We start from the raw sequence: 14,858 nt of genomic DNA on the forward strand, positions 1-14,858 counted from the left end.
TTCCAGCTGAGCCAGTCCACTTTGAAGATGGTTTCCCACCAAGCTTTTTCCACAGTGCGTTAGCCAGGACTCAGTCACATAGTCATACCTACTATAAGGGAGACTTGAAAATATCTAGGCACACTGTCAGCCTGAGAAAGATCAAATCTCTTTGACCAAGGAAGAAGGGGAGAATGCAGTTGTTGTTGTTGTTTTTTTTTTAATCCTTTGGAATAGTAATACGTCAGCCCAGACTCCTGGTTAGAAGTCACAGTTGTGATGCACTCTGGTCTCTACTTACCCGTGTGAGGAATAATGGATTTGAGGACATTAAATTATTCTGGACAGATGGAGGCCAGTATCACCTCCTTGTCAGAGAATTCGGCAGTGGTTACCTGTTACATGTTTAAGTGTCTATAGACGTAGGTTTCAGTGCTGTAGACACATCACTTCTCCTCGGTGTTTGTCTTCTGAAGTAACATCAAGGGTGGTTCTCAGCAAGGCTTTTCCAGAATACAGAAGACCTAGGTGCCCCAGTGGGATCCACTGCAGTGATCATAGTGGCGGCATTGTGGCCTTCCCTGCTGCAGCTGTTGCCGTGTCCCCCATACCTGGAAGAGAGGGGCCCGTGGCCTGTGGAGGGGCCTCCTTGAGATGGAAGACCATGTCAGCCGCCTCCTCTTGGAGGCGGGAGCTTCCTGCCACCACCTTGCACCCCATTCCCCGTCTACACGGCACCACAGGATTTGAAAAGCACGAAATCAAGTTGATCTTTTTCTTCTATTTTAATGGGACTTTTATTCAAAATCCAAACCTGGTAACCTTCCCCAGAGTTTTCGAAGGGAAAGAATTTTTTAAAGAGAAGGAGGGGAGAGAATGGGGTCAGGGAAGGGACTCATGAAGCCTTAATGATACCTGTTTTCTTTCTAAAGAAAAAGGGTGATCAGAAGCAAATTTAACAAAATTCTGAGATTTAGTAAGACTTGGTGATTGAGTTGGTATTTGTTACAATTAGGATTATCTTTTCTGATGAAAAGATCTGATGAAGCTATTTCACAATAAAAAGGTAATGTGCTTCCATAGCTGCTCTGAAACTCCTGGCTAAAATACTCCACAGTGCTCTGGAAAGCTGCGATTGAACTTAGATTAATTAACTAAATAGCTGTCCTTTTCCTCTGTCTCGAAGGGTATCGAGATGCACAGATCGGTTGGATGCAGATCGTTGAGGACCTCCACGAAAGGGTACCAGAAAAGGCGGATTTTTCCCCCTTTGGAAATACTCAGGGTCCAAGTCGCGTAGCTCAGTTCCTTGTGATCTACGCACCACGAAGGGGAATCTTGGAGGTGTGGAGCACACAGCAAGGGCCTAGGGTGGGAGCTTTCAACGTGGGAAAGCACTGCAGGTGAGCCACACACCCTGTCGTTATCCTGGTTACAGAAAAGAATGCCTTTATTAAAGTAAAGCTTTTATTAAAGCTGCTTACTAGATGGCAAGTGGCTTGAGAATTGCAGCGTTCCCTATTATGGTTTTTCCCTGTGAGTGCCTGGTATATAATTCAAGATTAAGTATTTAATAACAAAAAACTCTTACTGAAAAGGCAATGATATGCTACTGAATTTAATAAAGTGACCTGTGGAGCTGCCATTTGCCCCCATCCCTTACTTACGCTGTGGGGGCTCAAAAGGAGAGATTCCTTCAGATTCCCATGGTGATGATGGTCAGTGAGGTGAATGCTTTGTTTGCCACAGGCCTGTCATTTAGTTTTCTAGCACATTTTAACAAGGCAGCATTCTACCAGTCAAGTCTGCTTTACTTAGGTTTTTGGTATCAGTTAGTATTTATTTGCCTTACTAGTGCCCCTGAATCAAAAATAATGTAGGGGTCCCTCTCTATCATATAAGCACTTTTGGCATTTCTCCTTTCTCTGATATTCTTACTGTATTGGCATGTGATTTCCTCAGGCTTCTGTATCCTGGCTATAAAATAATGGGCCTAAATAACGTGACCAGTCAGAGCTGGCAGCCGCAGACTTACCAGATCTGTCTTGTTGATCCGGTGTCCGGAAGTGTGAAAACAGTACATGTTCCTTTCCATTTAGCACTGAGGTAAGAGCTGTCAGGTGTCTCTCTTCTGACTTTTCCATCCCGCATTTTGCTCTTTGTTTTGTAGTTACTTTGTTGTTGTTGTTGTTGTTGTTTTCTCATTAGACAGGTATCTTTAAAGTTAAATAGGAAGAACATAAGGAAAGAGAGAGTTGGAGTGTGTCAGACTTAGAAGGAAAGTGATTTCATATTCTGTAAGAATTTTTGTAATTTTTGTTTTAGCGACAAGAAGTGTGAACGAGCCAAGGACATGCACCTAGTGAAGAAACTGGCGACCCTGCTGAAAACAAAACCTCCCAATCTCGGTGGGTGTCCTTCAGTGAAAATAATAAAGCATGCTCTTCCGTCATTTTCTAAATTAATAGCGTATTCTAAATGGAGCAATCGAAATAGTTCAGTTCAGGGGCACCTGGGTGGCTCTGTCGGGTAAGCATCTGACTCTTGATTTCAGCTCAGGTCATGATCTCGAGGTCATGGGATGGAGCCCCGGGTCCGCCTCCGTGCTGGGCGTGGAGCCTGCTTGAGACTCTCTTTCCCTCTCGCTCTGCCCCTCCCCCTACTGGTGTGTGTGCTTGCTCTCTCTGTCTCTCTAAAAAAAGTTCATTTCTGAGAAGTTGCAGTTCCTTAAGATAAGGTGAGGTGCAAGTAATCCTGTATATTTCTTATCAGAATTGCTCTGTAAAGATGCAGCTTGCTACCTGGGAGATGTTAACATTCATGCAAAATAACAATGTGAGAGAACCCAGAAGTCCTTTAGACTGACTGATAGTTAGAAATATATGCAGTTCTTTTTTTTTTCTGGATAAAATTTGCCTTATAATAGTAGTGAAATATTTACTTTGGTTAATTTTCTCTTTGTAGATTTGGTTGAAACAGAAATAAAGGGATTAATTCTTGATATTAAGTATCCTGCAACCAAGAAACAAGTAAGTATGTAGGTAAACTTTCCTGCTGAGTAGCTGTGACCTATTTCTCTTAAGAAAGGCTTTGTTTTCCTTTTCCCCTCTAAACATGACAGGTTAACGTCTTTCTTTTCATGTTTTTATTCATGCATCCTTTTTATCTTTATATATGGAAGTTCCTGTTGTTTCTTTCTCCTATTTCTTTTAAAAATTAATAGTACCATACACATGTATGCATGTTTTAAACATAGACACACATATCTATACATAGCATTTATTCAGATTAAAGAATAATAGTAAACACATGTGTTTGACCGCCCACCTTAGGAAATAGAATGTTACCAGAACTCTGAAGAGCCTACTGTCCCTCCTCAGTCCCCTCCCCTCCAAGGCGACCAGTGTTCAGAATTTCGTGTTTCTCTTGTTTGCTTTTCCTTATATTATTTCTGTGTGGTTCCTTTAAAATATTGATGCATTTTCTGCCTTTTATAACTTTATAGAAATGGAGTCATGCTCCATGTCTTCTGTGACTTAGTTCATTCCTTCAACACTGTTTCTTTGAGGCACCCATGTTGATGTATGTACAGTTGATTCATGTACTGCACGTACTGTATGTACTCTATGCAGTCCTGTACTATATGTACTCGTGAGCTGCGTGTACTATATGTACTCATGTACTAGATGTACTGTATGTACTCTGTACTCCCGTACTGTGTGTACTCATGAACTGCGTGTACTCTAAGTACTCATGTGTTGTATATTCTGTATGCAGTCCTGTACTATATGTACTCGTGAGCTGCGTGTACTATATGTACTCATGTACTAGATGTACTGTATGTACTCTGTACTCCCGTACTGTGTGTACTCATGAACTGCATGTACTCTAAGTACTCATGTGTTGTATATTCTGTATGCAGTCCTGTACTATATGTACTCGTGAGCTGCGTGTACTATATGTACTCATGTACTAGATGTACTGTATGTACTCTGTACTCCCGTACTGTGTGTACTCATGAACTGCATGTACTCTAAGTACTCATGTGTTGTGTATTCTGTATGCAGTCCTGTACTATATGTACTCATGAACGATACGTACTGTATGTACTATATGCACTCATGTGCTACATGTACTACGTGTACTCACGAACTGTACGTACTCATGTACTATCTGCACTCCTGTACTACATGTGCTGTGTGTACTCATGAACTACATGGACTGTATGTAGTCACGTACCATATGAATCCCGTTCTGTGACTGTACTTTCTTCACTCTCCTCCTGTCAGTGGGCATTTAGGTTGTTGCCAGTTTTTTGCAATTACAGTGACACTGTGATTATCCTTGTACATAGGATACTGTATCTTTGTTTCCTGCTGTAAGAGTTCTCCTGAGTTTTATGCCTGAGAGGGGAACCTGTAGGGTACCAGCTTTGCTAGCTTTACTAGTTGATCAAAAATTGCTTCTCAAAATACTTGTGCTAATTTGTGTTCTCACTCATGCTGTGTGAGGCGCTGGTGCTCCACAGCCTCAGCGTCCCGTGGGATAGCCAGACTTCTTGAGTTTTGCCGGGTTTGTGACACGAGTATGACAATTCACTGTGATTTCCTTACTCGCACCCTCTTATCCAAAACCCTCATACTGCTGCTTGACTCTCTGAATTCTTATATAACACTTCAGTCCCCATGGGCATCTCTGAACTCCTAGTCAGAACCAAATAGCTAATGGCTACTTGTTTTCTAATTACTTGATGTACATGGGTTAGAGCTCACCAGTTTTTTCCTTTTTACCTCTTTTAAGCCCCTTCAAGTAGGGACCTCACCAAATATGTCTGTTTCATAATCCACAGCCACTAAGCAATGCTAGATGTGTGGAAGAATTTAGTGACTACTGATTTCTCATCCCCTTTTCCTGTGGCAGCCATTTTGTCAAAATACCTTTTCTTGTTTTAGTGTAGAACAGGCAAGTCCCTGTGACTTTTCATCCAGCTTCCATTCTGACAGGGCTAATTAGCTCTCATTTTCCTCAGGGCAGCGCTCGGTTATGGAAGCTGACATTGCTCTGACAAGGCGGGCATCCAGGAGAGGTCGTGTGGAGAATCTGTAGAAAGGGAGGGTCTTGTCTAAACAGGGCTTCTCATTCTGATACCATCTTTTTTACTTATCTTACATCCTGGAGCGACAAAACTGGGAATGTTTGCATGCTACAGACTGTCGTCTCGACCTTTTTAAAAAATTACACTACTGAATAGTATGTGAGACTATGAATTTTATTAAAGATGCTGGAAAAGCTGATAGAATTGTGTATCATTTTCAACGTTAAAGGGGGAAAGGGAACCAGGTTAGGCTTTGGAAGACTGAACAAATAGGCAGCCAGCTGCCTGCTTGTGTGAGAGTAGTACAGAGGCAGTTACATTTTTCTACGTATGTGCCTTTTTCAAAAGTCACTTTTGGGAGTGTCCTAAAACGTCTTACCGGTGCAGTTTCCCTTGGGAATTTGGGGCCTTGAAGGTGTAGGTATAAATACAGAACTTAAAAGGCAATGATTTTGTTTTCTAATTGTTGGAATTGCTCAATGTCTGTCTTCTAGGCTTTGGAAAGCATTTTGGCAAGTGAACGTTTACCATTTTCCTGCCTTAGAAACATCACTCAGACTTTAATGGACACTTTAAAAAATCAAGGTAATAGGGTTTGTACTGATTGGAGGTTCTGGTCTCACTTCAGATTTCACACTTCTGATTATAGAAAGCTGTTCCTGTTAAAGGTACCATGATGTTACTTTGGTGTGGAAATAATACGTATAAGACATAAGTATTTGGAGATTTTACTCCCTATTTGGTGTCTGCAGCTGATCTTCATCGGGCTTTCTCTGAATATAAAAATATTCCTCTTTCAAATCTCTCTACTGGGAGGAAAGATGCCAGCACAGGATGGCGAGAAGTGGTTATTCTGATACAGTTGTACACGTGTGAAAGCCATCAGCATGGGAATGAAATGAGCTGGCGGTGTCCCAGCCACGTTCCCTTGCTGGCACTGTCTTCTGTTTACCTTTATGGAAGGAGAACAATTTCTGTAGATGCAGCGTTCTTTAATTTTGTTTTGACAAAGAAAATGATAAAAAATTTATGCATTGAATTAATATTCTATTAGTGTATAGAATCCACATTTTCTCATCCATGTTCACACTTTCTCATGTTCCCTCAGGAACAATAAGACTTCCCAAATCAGACCATGAGTAAATTTTTCTGTTTTTTCTGGTTTGTTTTTGTTTTTGTTTTGCTATTCAGAATTTATTTGTCTGAAAAAGAATTACATCTCTGTCTGTAGGATTTTAACTCTGTACTCTAGCTAGCCCAGCAAAATTAAATTTATTCAGAATCCCTAACATCAATTAAATTGTAGTGTGCAATTTGCAGACTTCATCTAGTTGTGACTTTCTGCTTGTCATGGTAATTATATAAAGCCAGCTTTATATTTATATTTAAGCCAACTTAAAGTGGTTTAATTAGCAAATCATAGTACCCTCTTTCAAGACTTTCAGCATCCTAATTTTGAGATTTTCTTTCTCAACACATATTTAAAGCTGACTTTTGGAAAATAGTGAAATTCTTCAGTGCATACAACTTGTTAGAAAGGCCCATTAAAAAGCATAGTATGATTCTAAAGCTCCTCTGTCCCTCAAGGCATTATCAAAATCTCAAAATTTATTAAATCAGAATTTATCTTGCACTGAGCTGAGGGTAAACCAAGCACCACTGTTGGAGCTCTATCAAATCATCACTAGTTTCAAGTTCTGCACATAACTAGGATTCCTAAATCTTTCACCTATTTAATATGCTAATTTTTATTGTGACTATAATAACTCTTGGAGATAAAGTGTCTTTTGAAATGATAGTTGTTGGGGCGCCTGGGTGGCTCAGTTGGCTAAGCGTCCGACTTCAGCTCAGGTCATGATCTCGCGGTCTATGGGTTTGAACCCCCGCATCGTGCTCTGTGCTGACAGCTCAGAACCTGGAGCCTGTTTCAGATTCTGTGTCTCCCACTCTCTCTCTGCCTCTCCCCTGCTCACGCTCTGTCTCTCTCTGTCTGAAAGATAAATAAGCGTTAAAAAAAAAAACGTAATGAAATAATAGTTGTTTTATATTAGGTAATATTTAAATTGCCATACAGGAGAGGTGCCTGGGTGGCTCAGTTGGTTAAGCGTCCAACTTCAGCTGAGGTCATGATCTCATGGATCGTGAGTTTGAGCCCCGTGTCAGGCTCTGTGCTGACAGCTAGCTCAGAGTCTGGAGCCTGTTTCAGATTCTGTGTTTCCCTCTCTCTCTGCTCCTCCCCCACTGGCATTCTGTCCCTCTCAAAAATAAATAAAATGTTAAAAATAATTTTTTTAACTGCCCTGCAGGAATGTTTTATACAGAGACTATTTCTCTAGTATTAAACTTTCTTTAAGAAGCCTGGTGGGAGCGCCTGGGTGGCTCAGTTGGTTAAGCATCCCGCTTCGGCTCAGGTCATGATCTCACAGTCTGTGGGCTCAAGCCCCCCGTCGGGCTCTGTGCTGACAGCTCCGAGCCGGTCTTCGGATTCTGTGTCTCCCTCACACTCTGCCCCTCCCTCTCTCACGCTCTGTCTCTCTCCATCTCTTAAAAAAAAAAAAAAAAAAAAAGGGAAGGAAGCCTCGTGGACGGATGTAAGGTGTCACTGTGGTCTCTTTTGCCACCTGCCTTGAGGATGACCTGCCACAGTCCAGCATCAATGCTCGAATTCTGAGACCTTTGACGCCAGATGCTGTGGTAACAGGAGGCAGCAGCGTTCAGTCATCCGTCCTCGGTGTGTGGCCATAATAGGCAGCTTATGAGTTCCAGGGCGAGGGAGATACTTTCAAAGCTGCTTTCAGAATAGTTTTTAAAAAGTTGATATTAGACTAAGAAAGCTCTTTTTTCTTTTTTTCGCCCGCCTCCCCCACCCCCCCACTACTATTGTGCCTCATTTTGTTTGAAAATGTGGATATTTTTCCGTGATGGGAAAATTATCTCTAACTAATCTGTCGTAGCTTATTAAGCATCTCAATATTTAATAAAACATCAGGGAAGTATATAAGACTATGAACGTTAATGAAAGAAAAATCTTTTGTGAGTCTGTTAAATAGATCTCTTTAATATATTTTTTCCCTCCACCTTTTAGAGCTTGAGTCTGTGGATGAAGGATTGCTACAGTTTTGTGCCAGTAAACTGAAATTACTCCATCTTTATGAGTCTGTCAGTCAGTTAAATTCTGTTGATTTTCATTCAGACACACCATTCTCTGATAATGTAAGTAATGCTGTTCCTCATCATACAAAATAATCTCTTGGATTATTTTTAATGTTTTAATTGATAGTAAAATAGAAAATTAAGAGATTTTATGAAACATAAAGGTGTATTTGCTTTATATGACACCCTGCTGGCTCTCTGTGCCTTAATGTTAAATTTGTATTATTTATACTAAGATATTACATTTTATTGTTAATCTGTTTTTACTATCCTAGGAGCATTGGTTTTTCTCATTTTTTTAAGGTTCCTTCATATCACATAAGTTTGACAAGATTTGCCAATTACATTATATTTAGTTTACTGAAGTAGAAAAACTTTAATTTCTTTTAAAATAAAAAAAAGGATTCTGCCAAACAGAAGAGACTGGCTTTTCTGTGGTGGTGCTGTAACCACATTCCTACACTTGCTCTGTTGTGTGCTAATGAGATACTTAACAGAATTCTGTCCATCATAGTGTTTCATTATAGTAACTGCTCCATGTTTTTATTCTGTAAAACATTAAAAAACGGCACGTTGTAATCATTACAGTGCAGTATTGCTCATTTCAGGAGCATGTACACAAAATTCTTACTTTCCATACAGAGAAATAAAGTTTTCTTAATAGGGAATAGAGAGAAATACTGGCGTTTCTTTCCCTTAGATTCGTGTGTGAGTGGGGACAGGTCGCTTGCCTTCAGGGCCTCATGTCTTCCGCTTTTCTCTCTAAAGGAAAAATTATTTAAGTGATTTTAGTTAGTTGTCAGGCCACTGATAATGCTTTTAGGAAACTACCAGGTGTATCTGAAACTTAATTGAAGTTTAAAGTTGAAGCCTTTTATTTTAAATATACATATGTGAATAAAAAATTTTAAACAGAAAAATGAGAGATTTTTCTCTCTGTATTGGAAACCACTTACACACTGTACCATCTTTTTATCTTTGGGATTATACATGGATTTCATAAAGCATTGTAACAGTCTTCATAATATTCTGTGATTGCCATTATAAATGATAAAGCCACATTTCGGAATCTTTTGTTTTTCTTTCTACTTCAGCATTACTGGAAAATCATTTCAAACAACAGAAGGGTCAGGCTGATTTAATTATGTCTGTAGGCTTGCCTAGACATTTCATAGATTCCTAAGTGCTTAAATTTTTTTAAGACCCCAAATCTCCTACTTCACCAAAGGAAGTTAAGTATCTGTCACTGATAATCCCTTATAGAATTCATTTCCACTTAATGGCCCCAATACAGTTTGCAACTATAAAAGATTTAGAAAATTTAAGAAATCGTTTCTTATCTGTTCTTTTTTTATTTGTTAATTTTTAAAGCACTTTTTAAAAAATGTTTTATATTTTTCTGAGAGAGAGAGCGTGAGCATGAGCAAGGGAGGGTCAGAGAGAGAGGGAGACACAGAATCTGAAGCAGGCTCCAGGCTCTGAGCAAGCTGTCAGCACAGAGCCCGATGCGAGGCTCGAACTCATGAACCATGAGATCATGATCTGAGCCGAAGTCGTACGCTTAACCAACTGAGCCACCTAGGCATCCCCCCCCCTTTTTTAATGTTTTATTTATTTCTGAGAGAGAGAGAGACCGCGTGAGCAGGGGAAGGTCAGAGAGAGAGGGAGATACAGAATCGGAAGCATTAAAGCACTTTTTAAGAACTAAAATGATATTTTGCTGTGGACTTTTAGGTCCTTCAAAAATATGCAATCGTTTTCTAGGCCGGATGGCCAGTACTGTACATATAAAACTAAAATTTAAATTTGAAATCATTTTTGGTGTCTGTGGCACATAGTTCATATAAGCTCATGTATCAGTTCAGTATAGAATTGAACTACTAGTGTTTGTTCATAGCACTTTGCAATTTACTGCTTGTTCTTAAAAGCAACAGCCTCACTAAATAAATAGAGGAAAGTTGCATTCTTAAACAAGAGCAGTTTTATCAGGTAGCATGGGGAGGAAAGAAAGTTGTGATTGCCATGGCAAATTTCTGGTCTTTTAAGCGCGCGCGTGCGTTTACCCCTAACAGAGTAATAATAGTATTGGGAGATGTTTTTGCACATATGGTATATAAAAATAGTTTGAAAGGCTAGCAAGATGTATCTGTGACTTTTTAATCTCTGTGTCCCTACGAGTTACATAGAGGATGTACATGTAGTTACAGTGACTGTTGGTTTCCAGTATTTTTTTATTTTACCGTGTTTATGCTTCTTACTAAACATTCAGTTTCAAATAGAATCACAAGGTTTTCTTAGAATCACAAGGGTTGCAGTTGATACTCTTGTAATTTTTTTCTGATTATACATTAATACAATTAGAGTGAAATCCAAACATTTTAGAAGAGTATATTCTCAAGAAATTGTATAAAGATGGTACTTTTAGTCATATGTAGTCTTTTAAGATTAATTTAAATAACACCCACTTCATGAATTTGAGAATAAAATTTTAAGCAGAGTACATTTTAGCCATCACGTTAATTAACAGGTCATCTTTTTCTTATAGTCTTGAATTTCACTCCAGGTGATGGGGTTGATTTCTTTGGCAGAGTCAGAGAAGGAGATACGGTGTATTCAAAACTTTTTTTTTCCCTATCTTTTAAGGACTTGGCTGTATTACTGAGGCTTGAAGAAAAAGAACTGCTTAAGCTCCAGGCATTACTAGAGAAGTACAAACAGGAAAAATCCAGAACAACTACCGTCCGATTCTCTGATGATAAGGATGGTGTGTTGCCTGTAAAAACATTCCTGGAATATTTAGAATGTGAGAAAGATGCGATCAATGTAAAGAAGATCAGCGAAGAGGAGTATGTGGATTTAGGTGGGTGGACTGATAACCTGCTCTTTGCACCTTGCCTCATCTGGATGAATCCCTGCGAAGAGTTCACAGCATCTCAGAGATTTAGTTTGTTTTAAAATTAGTGAAAAAATTTAACGTATTATTTTTCAGTTAATATAAGATGCTCTGGATATGTAGGCACTCTGTCATAAAAGTTTTATTGATTATTATGTGTACTAAAGTGCTAGACATGCAATGATTTGCCTCCTATTAAAGTCACGCACACCAAACCATTAATTTCTCTCAATCTGTATTGCTTCTCTAGGGATCTAGATTGCAATTCAGGAAGAATGTTAGTTCAGACGATAAGTAACTATTGATTCATGCATTTTGCTTTTGTTTTACTAGGCAGTTTCTTTTTTTGGAAGTGTTTGCATGGAGAAAGCTCTACTGAGGATATGTGTCATACTTTGGAGTCAGCTGGACTTAGCCCTCAGCTGTTATTGGTAAGATTTCTTGCTGCATGCTGTTCTTCCCTGCTGATGTCATCTGGAAGTGTCCGTCTTTTCTTTCTTTTTTAAATGCCATTGTCGAAAGCATATCATACAACAAACATCAAAACCTTCCAGAAATAATCAAAGAAACGTACAGTCACCATATTTGATTAGTAGTTATTTTTCTAATTCTCTGTAAGTTATAGCATGCATATTCCATGGTTCGCCTAAAATAAATTTAGAATCTGACACATATGCATGCATTTATAGTGGATTGTGATCATCAAGGGAAATGTTCATATTGGAACTAAAAAAGGTTTTATTTACAGAACAAAATCAACTTCCATTAAAGCAATACAGAGTTGGTATCAGACATTCCCAAACTTTGAATATAGGTTAGGGTTTAGCCTCTATGCTATAACAGATGTAAAACAAAAGATCCAGTAGAGAAGGACAACACTAAATGTGTGCCCTTCTGCAAAAGACAGGGGAGGTGACCCTGTGGTCATCCCTTCTCTTTTCCCTCAACCCTTACATGCACACATCCAAACTTTTTCACATCCCTACTAACATCTCATATTTCGGCCAGGATTTGGGCAATCTCCCTCTATGAGCTTGTTGACTATGTTGATATATTGTTTTAATTGAACATTTAATCTTCTAAAAACAGATTCTATTCTGTGTCACTTTGCAGTATGTATATCAGGAAATAAAGCAGTTAAAGATATATATAGATTATATGTAAATGTTCAGAAGCAGCTTATTTTTGTTTTTGTTAGCATGTGTGTATGAGAAGGGGAGGTGGAGAGAGAATCTTAAGCCCCAATGTGGGGCTCCTTACCATGAACCTGGGATCATTTCCTGAGACGAAATTGAGTCAAATGCTTAATCAACAGGGCCACCCAGGCACCCCCAAACCAGCTTTATTTATAGTAGCCAAAAATTGCAAACTACACAAATGTCCTTGAAAGGTTAAACTATGGCACATCTTTATCATGGAATACTCCTCAGCAATAAAGAGGACTGAGCCATTGATTCACACAACAACTTGAATGAACCACGAGGAAGATATGTTGAGTGGAAAAAAGCCAATCTTTGAAACGTACTGCATGATTCTGGTTTTGTAACAATCATGAAATAGCACAGTTACAGAGATCGAGAATAGATGAGTGCTTGCCAAGGATGATGGGTGAATGAGGGGGAGAGACAGGTGTGGCTAGAAGGGTTAACACACAGGAGTGTAGTTAATACACGAGAGTGTTGTGCTGGTATATAGTTAAGTGCTCGATCATAGTGGTGTGTTTGCCGAGCTACACATTTGATAGAGTTGCATGCACACACAAATGGATGCATGTATTACTGGTGAACTCTGAATAAGCTCTATGGACTTTACCAGTGTTACTTTATTGGTTTTGGTACTGTGTAAGATGTTAGCATTAGGAGAGACTGCAGGAAGGCTGCATGGAACTTTTCTTTGTGTGTGTGTGTGTGTGTGTGTGTGTGTGTGTGTGTTTGTGCCACTAGTGAATGTTTAACTGTTATCAAATAAAAAGTTAAAAAGAGAGGAGATAAGTATTATTATTTAAAGTTGTGATGCTTAAACAGGATGAGTACAGAATACTTCTTATTTTACTTTGTGTTTAATCAGTATCAATAAATTGTTATCTGCATTAAATCTGGGGTTTAAGAAACTGGGAAAATATGAACCTCAAATCTTACCTCAATCCATATATAAAAACTCAGAATGGAACATAAATATAAGAGCTAAAACTACAATACTTACAGAAGAAAACAGAGGGGAAGGGGCGCCTGGGTGGCTCAGTTGGTTAAGTGCGACTTCGGCTCAGGTCATGATCTCACGGTTCATGGGTTTGAGCCCCGCGTCAGGCTCTGTGCTGACAGCTAGCTCAGAACCCGGAGCCTACTTCAGATTCTGTGTCTCCCTCTCTCTTTGGCCCTCCCCCGCTCACACTGTCTCTTCTCTCTCAGAAATACATAAAACATTAAAAATTAAAAACAAACGGGAAAGCTTGGTTTGAGCAAAGATCTATAGGACACAAAAAGCAGGAACATAAAAGAAAAATATTGATCAATTACACTTCATCAAAATTCAAAACTTCTGTGTTTTAGAACTGTTAAGAAACTGAAAGGCAAGCCTCTCAGAATTTATAATTGATAAATGAATTGTAGCCACATTAGGAAAGAATTTAACCAGCCCCGTCGTAAGACAAACAATACAATAAAAAAAAAAGAAGCAAAATATTTGAACAGACCATTACCAGAAAAGATACACACACAAGGCCGATGATCTCCTGAAAGGCGTTGCATCATTCGCTGTTTGGGAAATGCCGAGTAAAACCACAGTAGCCTCTTTCTGAAGAGGATGTCTGAACTGAAGACCACCGATGGCACAAGTGGTGAAGAAGATGTGGAATGATCAGAACTGTCGGCACAGCTAATGCAAATGCTAGTACAGCAGCTATGGACAACAGTTTGAAAGTGTCTTACAACATTGAACATAAATTTACCATAAAATCTAGCAGTCTCATTCCTAAATATTTAAGAGGAATGAAATAGGTGCTCACATAGATTTGGAATCAAATATAAATAGCAGCTTTATTTATAATAGCCCAAAGTGTAAACAACCCAAATATCCACCAGCTGATAAGTGGATAAGTGATGGTGTCCATACAGTGGAGTGAACTACTGATACACAGAATAACTGTGGGATGAATGAATGAATGAATCCCAGAAGCATTTTACTAAGTGAAAACATCCAGAAACAAAATTGCCTACTGTATGATTTCAGTTCTGTGAAATACTAGAATAAGCAAAAATATGGTGACAGTGGAGATGGGCGTTTGCTGGAGGATGGGGTGGGGGTTGGAGATTCACCACGGAAAGCACGAGGGAACTTCGAGGGATGAAGATGTGTGGGCCAACACCTCACTTAAAATTAGTGATCTTTATTGTAAGTATGTACGTATAGGAAGGTAATAAAGTGATGTATATTATGTAGATCTCCCTATTTTAAATCCATAAAGCTGTGCTCTATAGCAGTATTGTGCTATAGAATGTTTAAAATGGGTTATAATTTGGGGCGCCTGGGTGGCTTAGTCGGTTAAGCGTCCGACTTTCGCTTGGGTCATGATCTCGCGGTTCGTGGGTTCGAGCCCCGCATCGGGCTCTGTGCTGATTGCCAGCTCAGAGCCTGGAGCCTGTTTCAGTCTGTGACTCCCTCTCTCTCTGACCCTCCCCTGCTCACGCTGTCTCTCTCTCTCTCTCTCCTAGAAATAAATAAAATATTTAAAAAAAAAAT

General features: G+C 39.3%; 1 protein-coding gene across 1 annotated transcript in view; it reads left to right on the top strand.

The window, feature by feature from the left end:
• The window catches only part of RAB3GAP2 (RAB3 GTPase activating non-catalytic protein subunit 2), a 97,398-nt gene that overhangs the window by 54,786 nt on the left and 27,754 nt on the right, over nt 1–14,858 (top strand). Inside the window, exons 14-21 of the mRNA XM_039250609.1 lie at nt 1,166–1,382; nt 1,942–2,085; nt 2,305–2,387; nt 2,944–3,008; nt 5,569–5,659; nt 8,160–8,287; nt 10,871–11,087; nt 11,454–11,551. Coding sequence (XP_039106540.1) covers nt 1,166–1,382; nt 1,942–2,085; nt 2,305–2,387; nt 2,944–3,008; nt 5,569–5,659; nt 8,160–8,287; nt 10,871–11,087; nt 11,454–11,551 — 1,043 coding nt within the window. The remainder of the gene's footprint in view (nt 1–1,165; nt 1,383–1,941; nt 2,086–2,304; nt 2,388–2,943; nt 3,009–5,568; nt 5,660–8,159; nt 8,288–10,870; nt 11,088–11,453; nt 11,552–14,858) is intronic.

Source organism: Hyaena hyaena, unplaced genomic scaffold (assembly GCF_003009895.1).
Source record: "Hyaena hyaena isolate Hyena2069 unplaced genomic scaffold, ASM300989v1 scaffold_374, whole genome shotgun sequence".
NCBI classification, from domain to species: domain Eukaryota; kingdom Metazoa; phylum Chordata; class Mammalia; order Carnivora; family Hyaenidae; genus Hyaena; species Hyaena hyaena.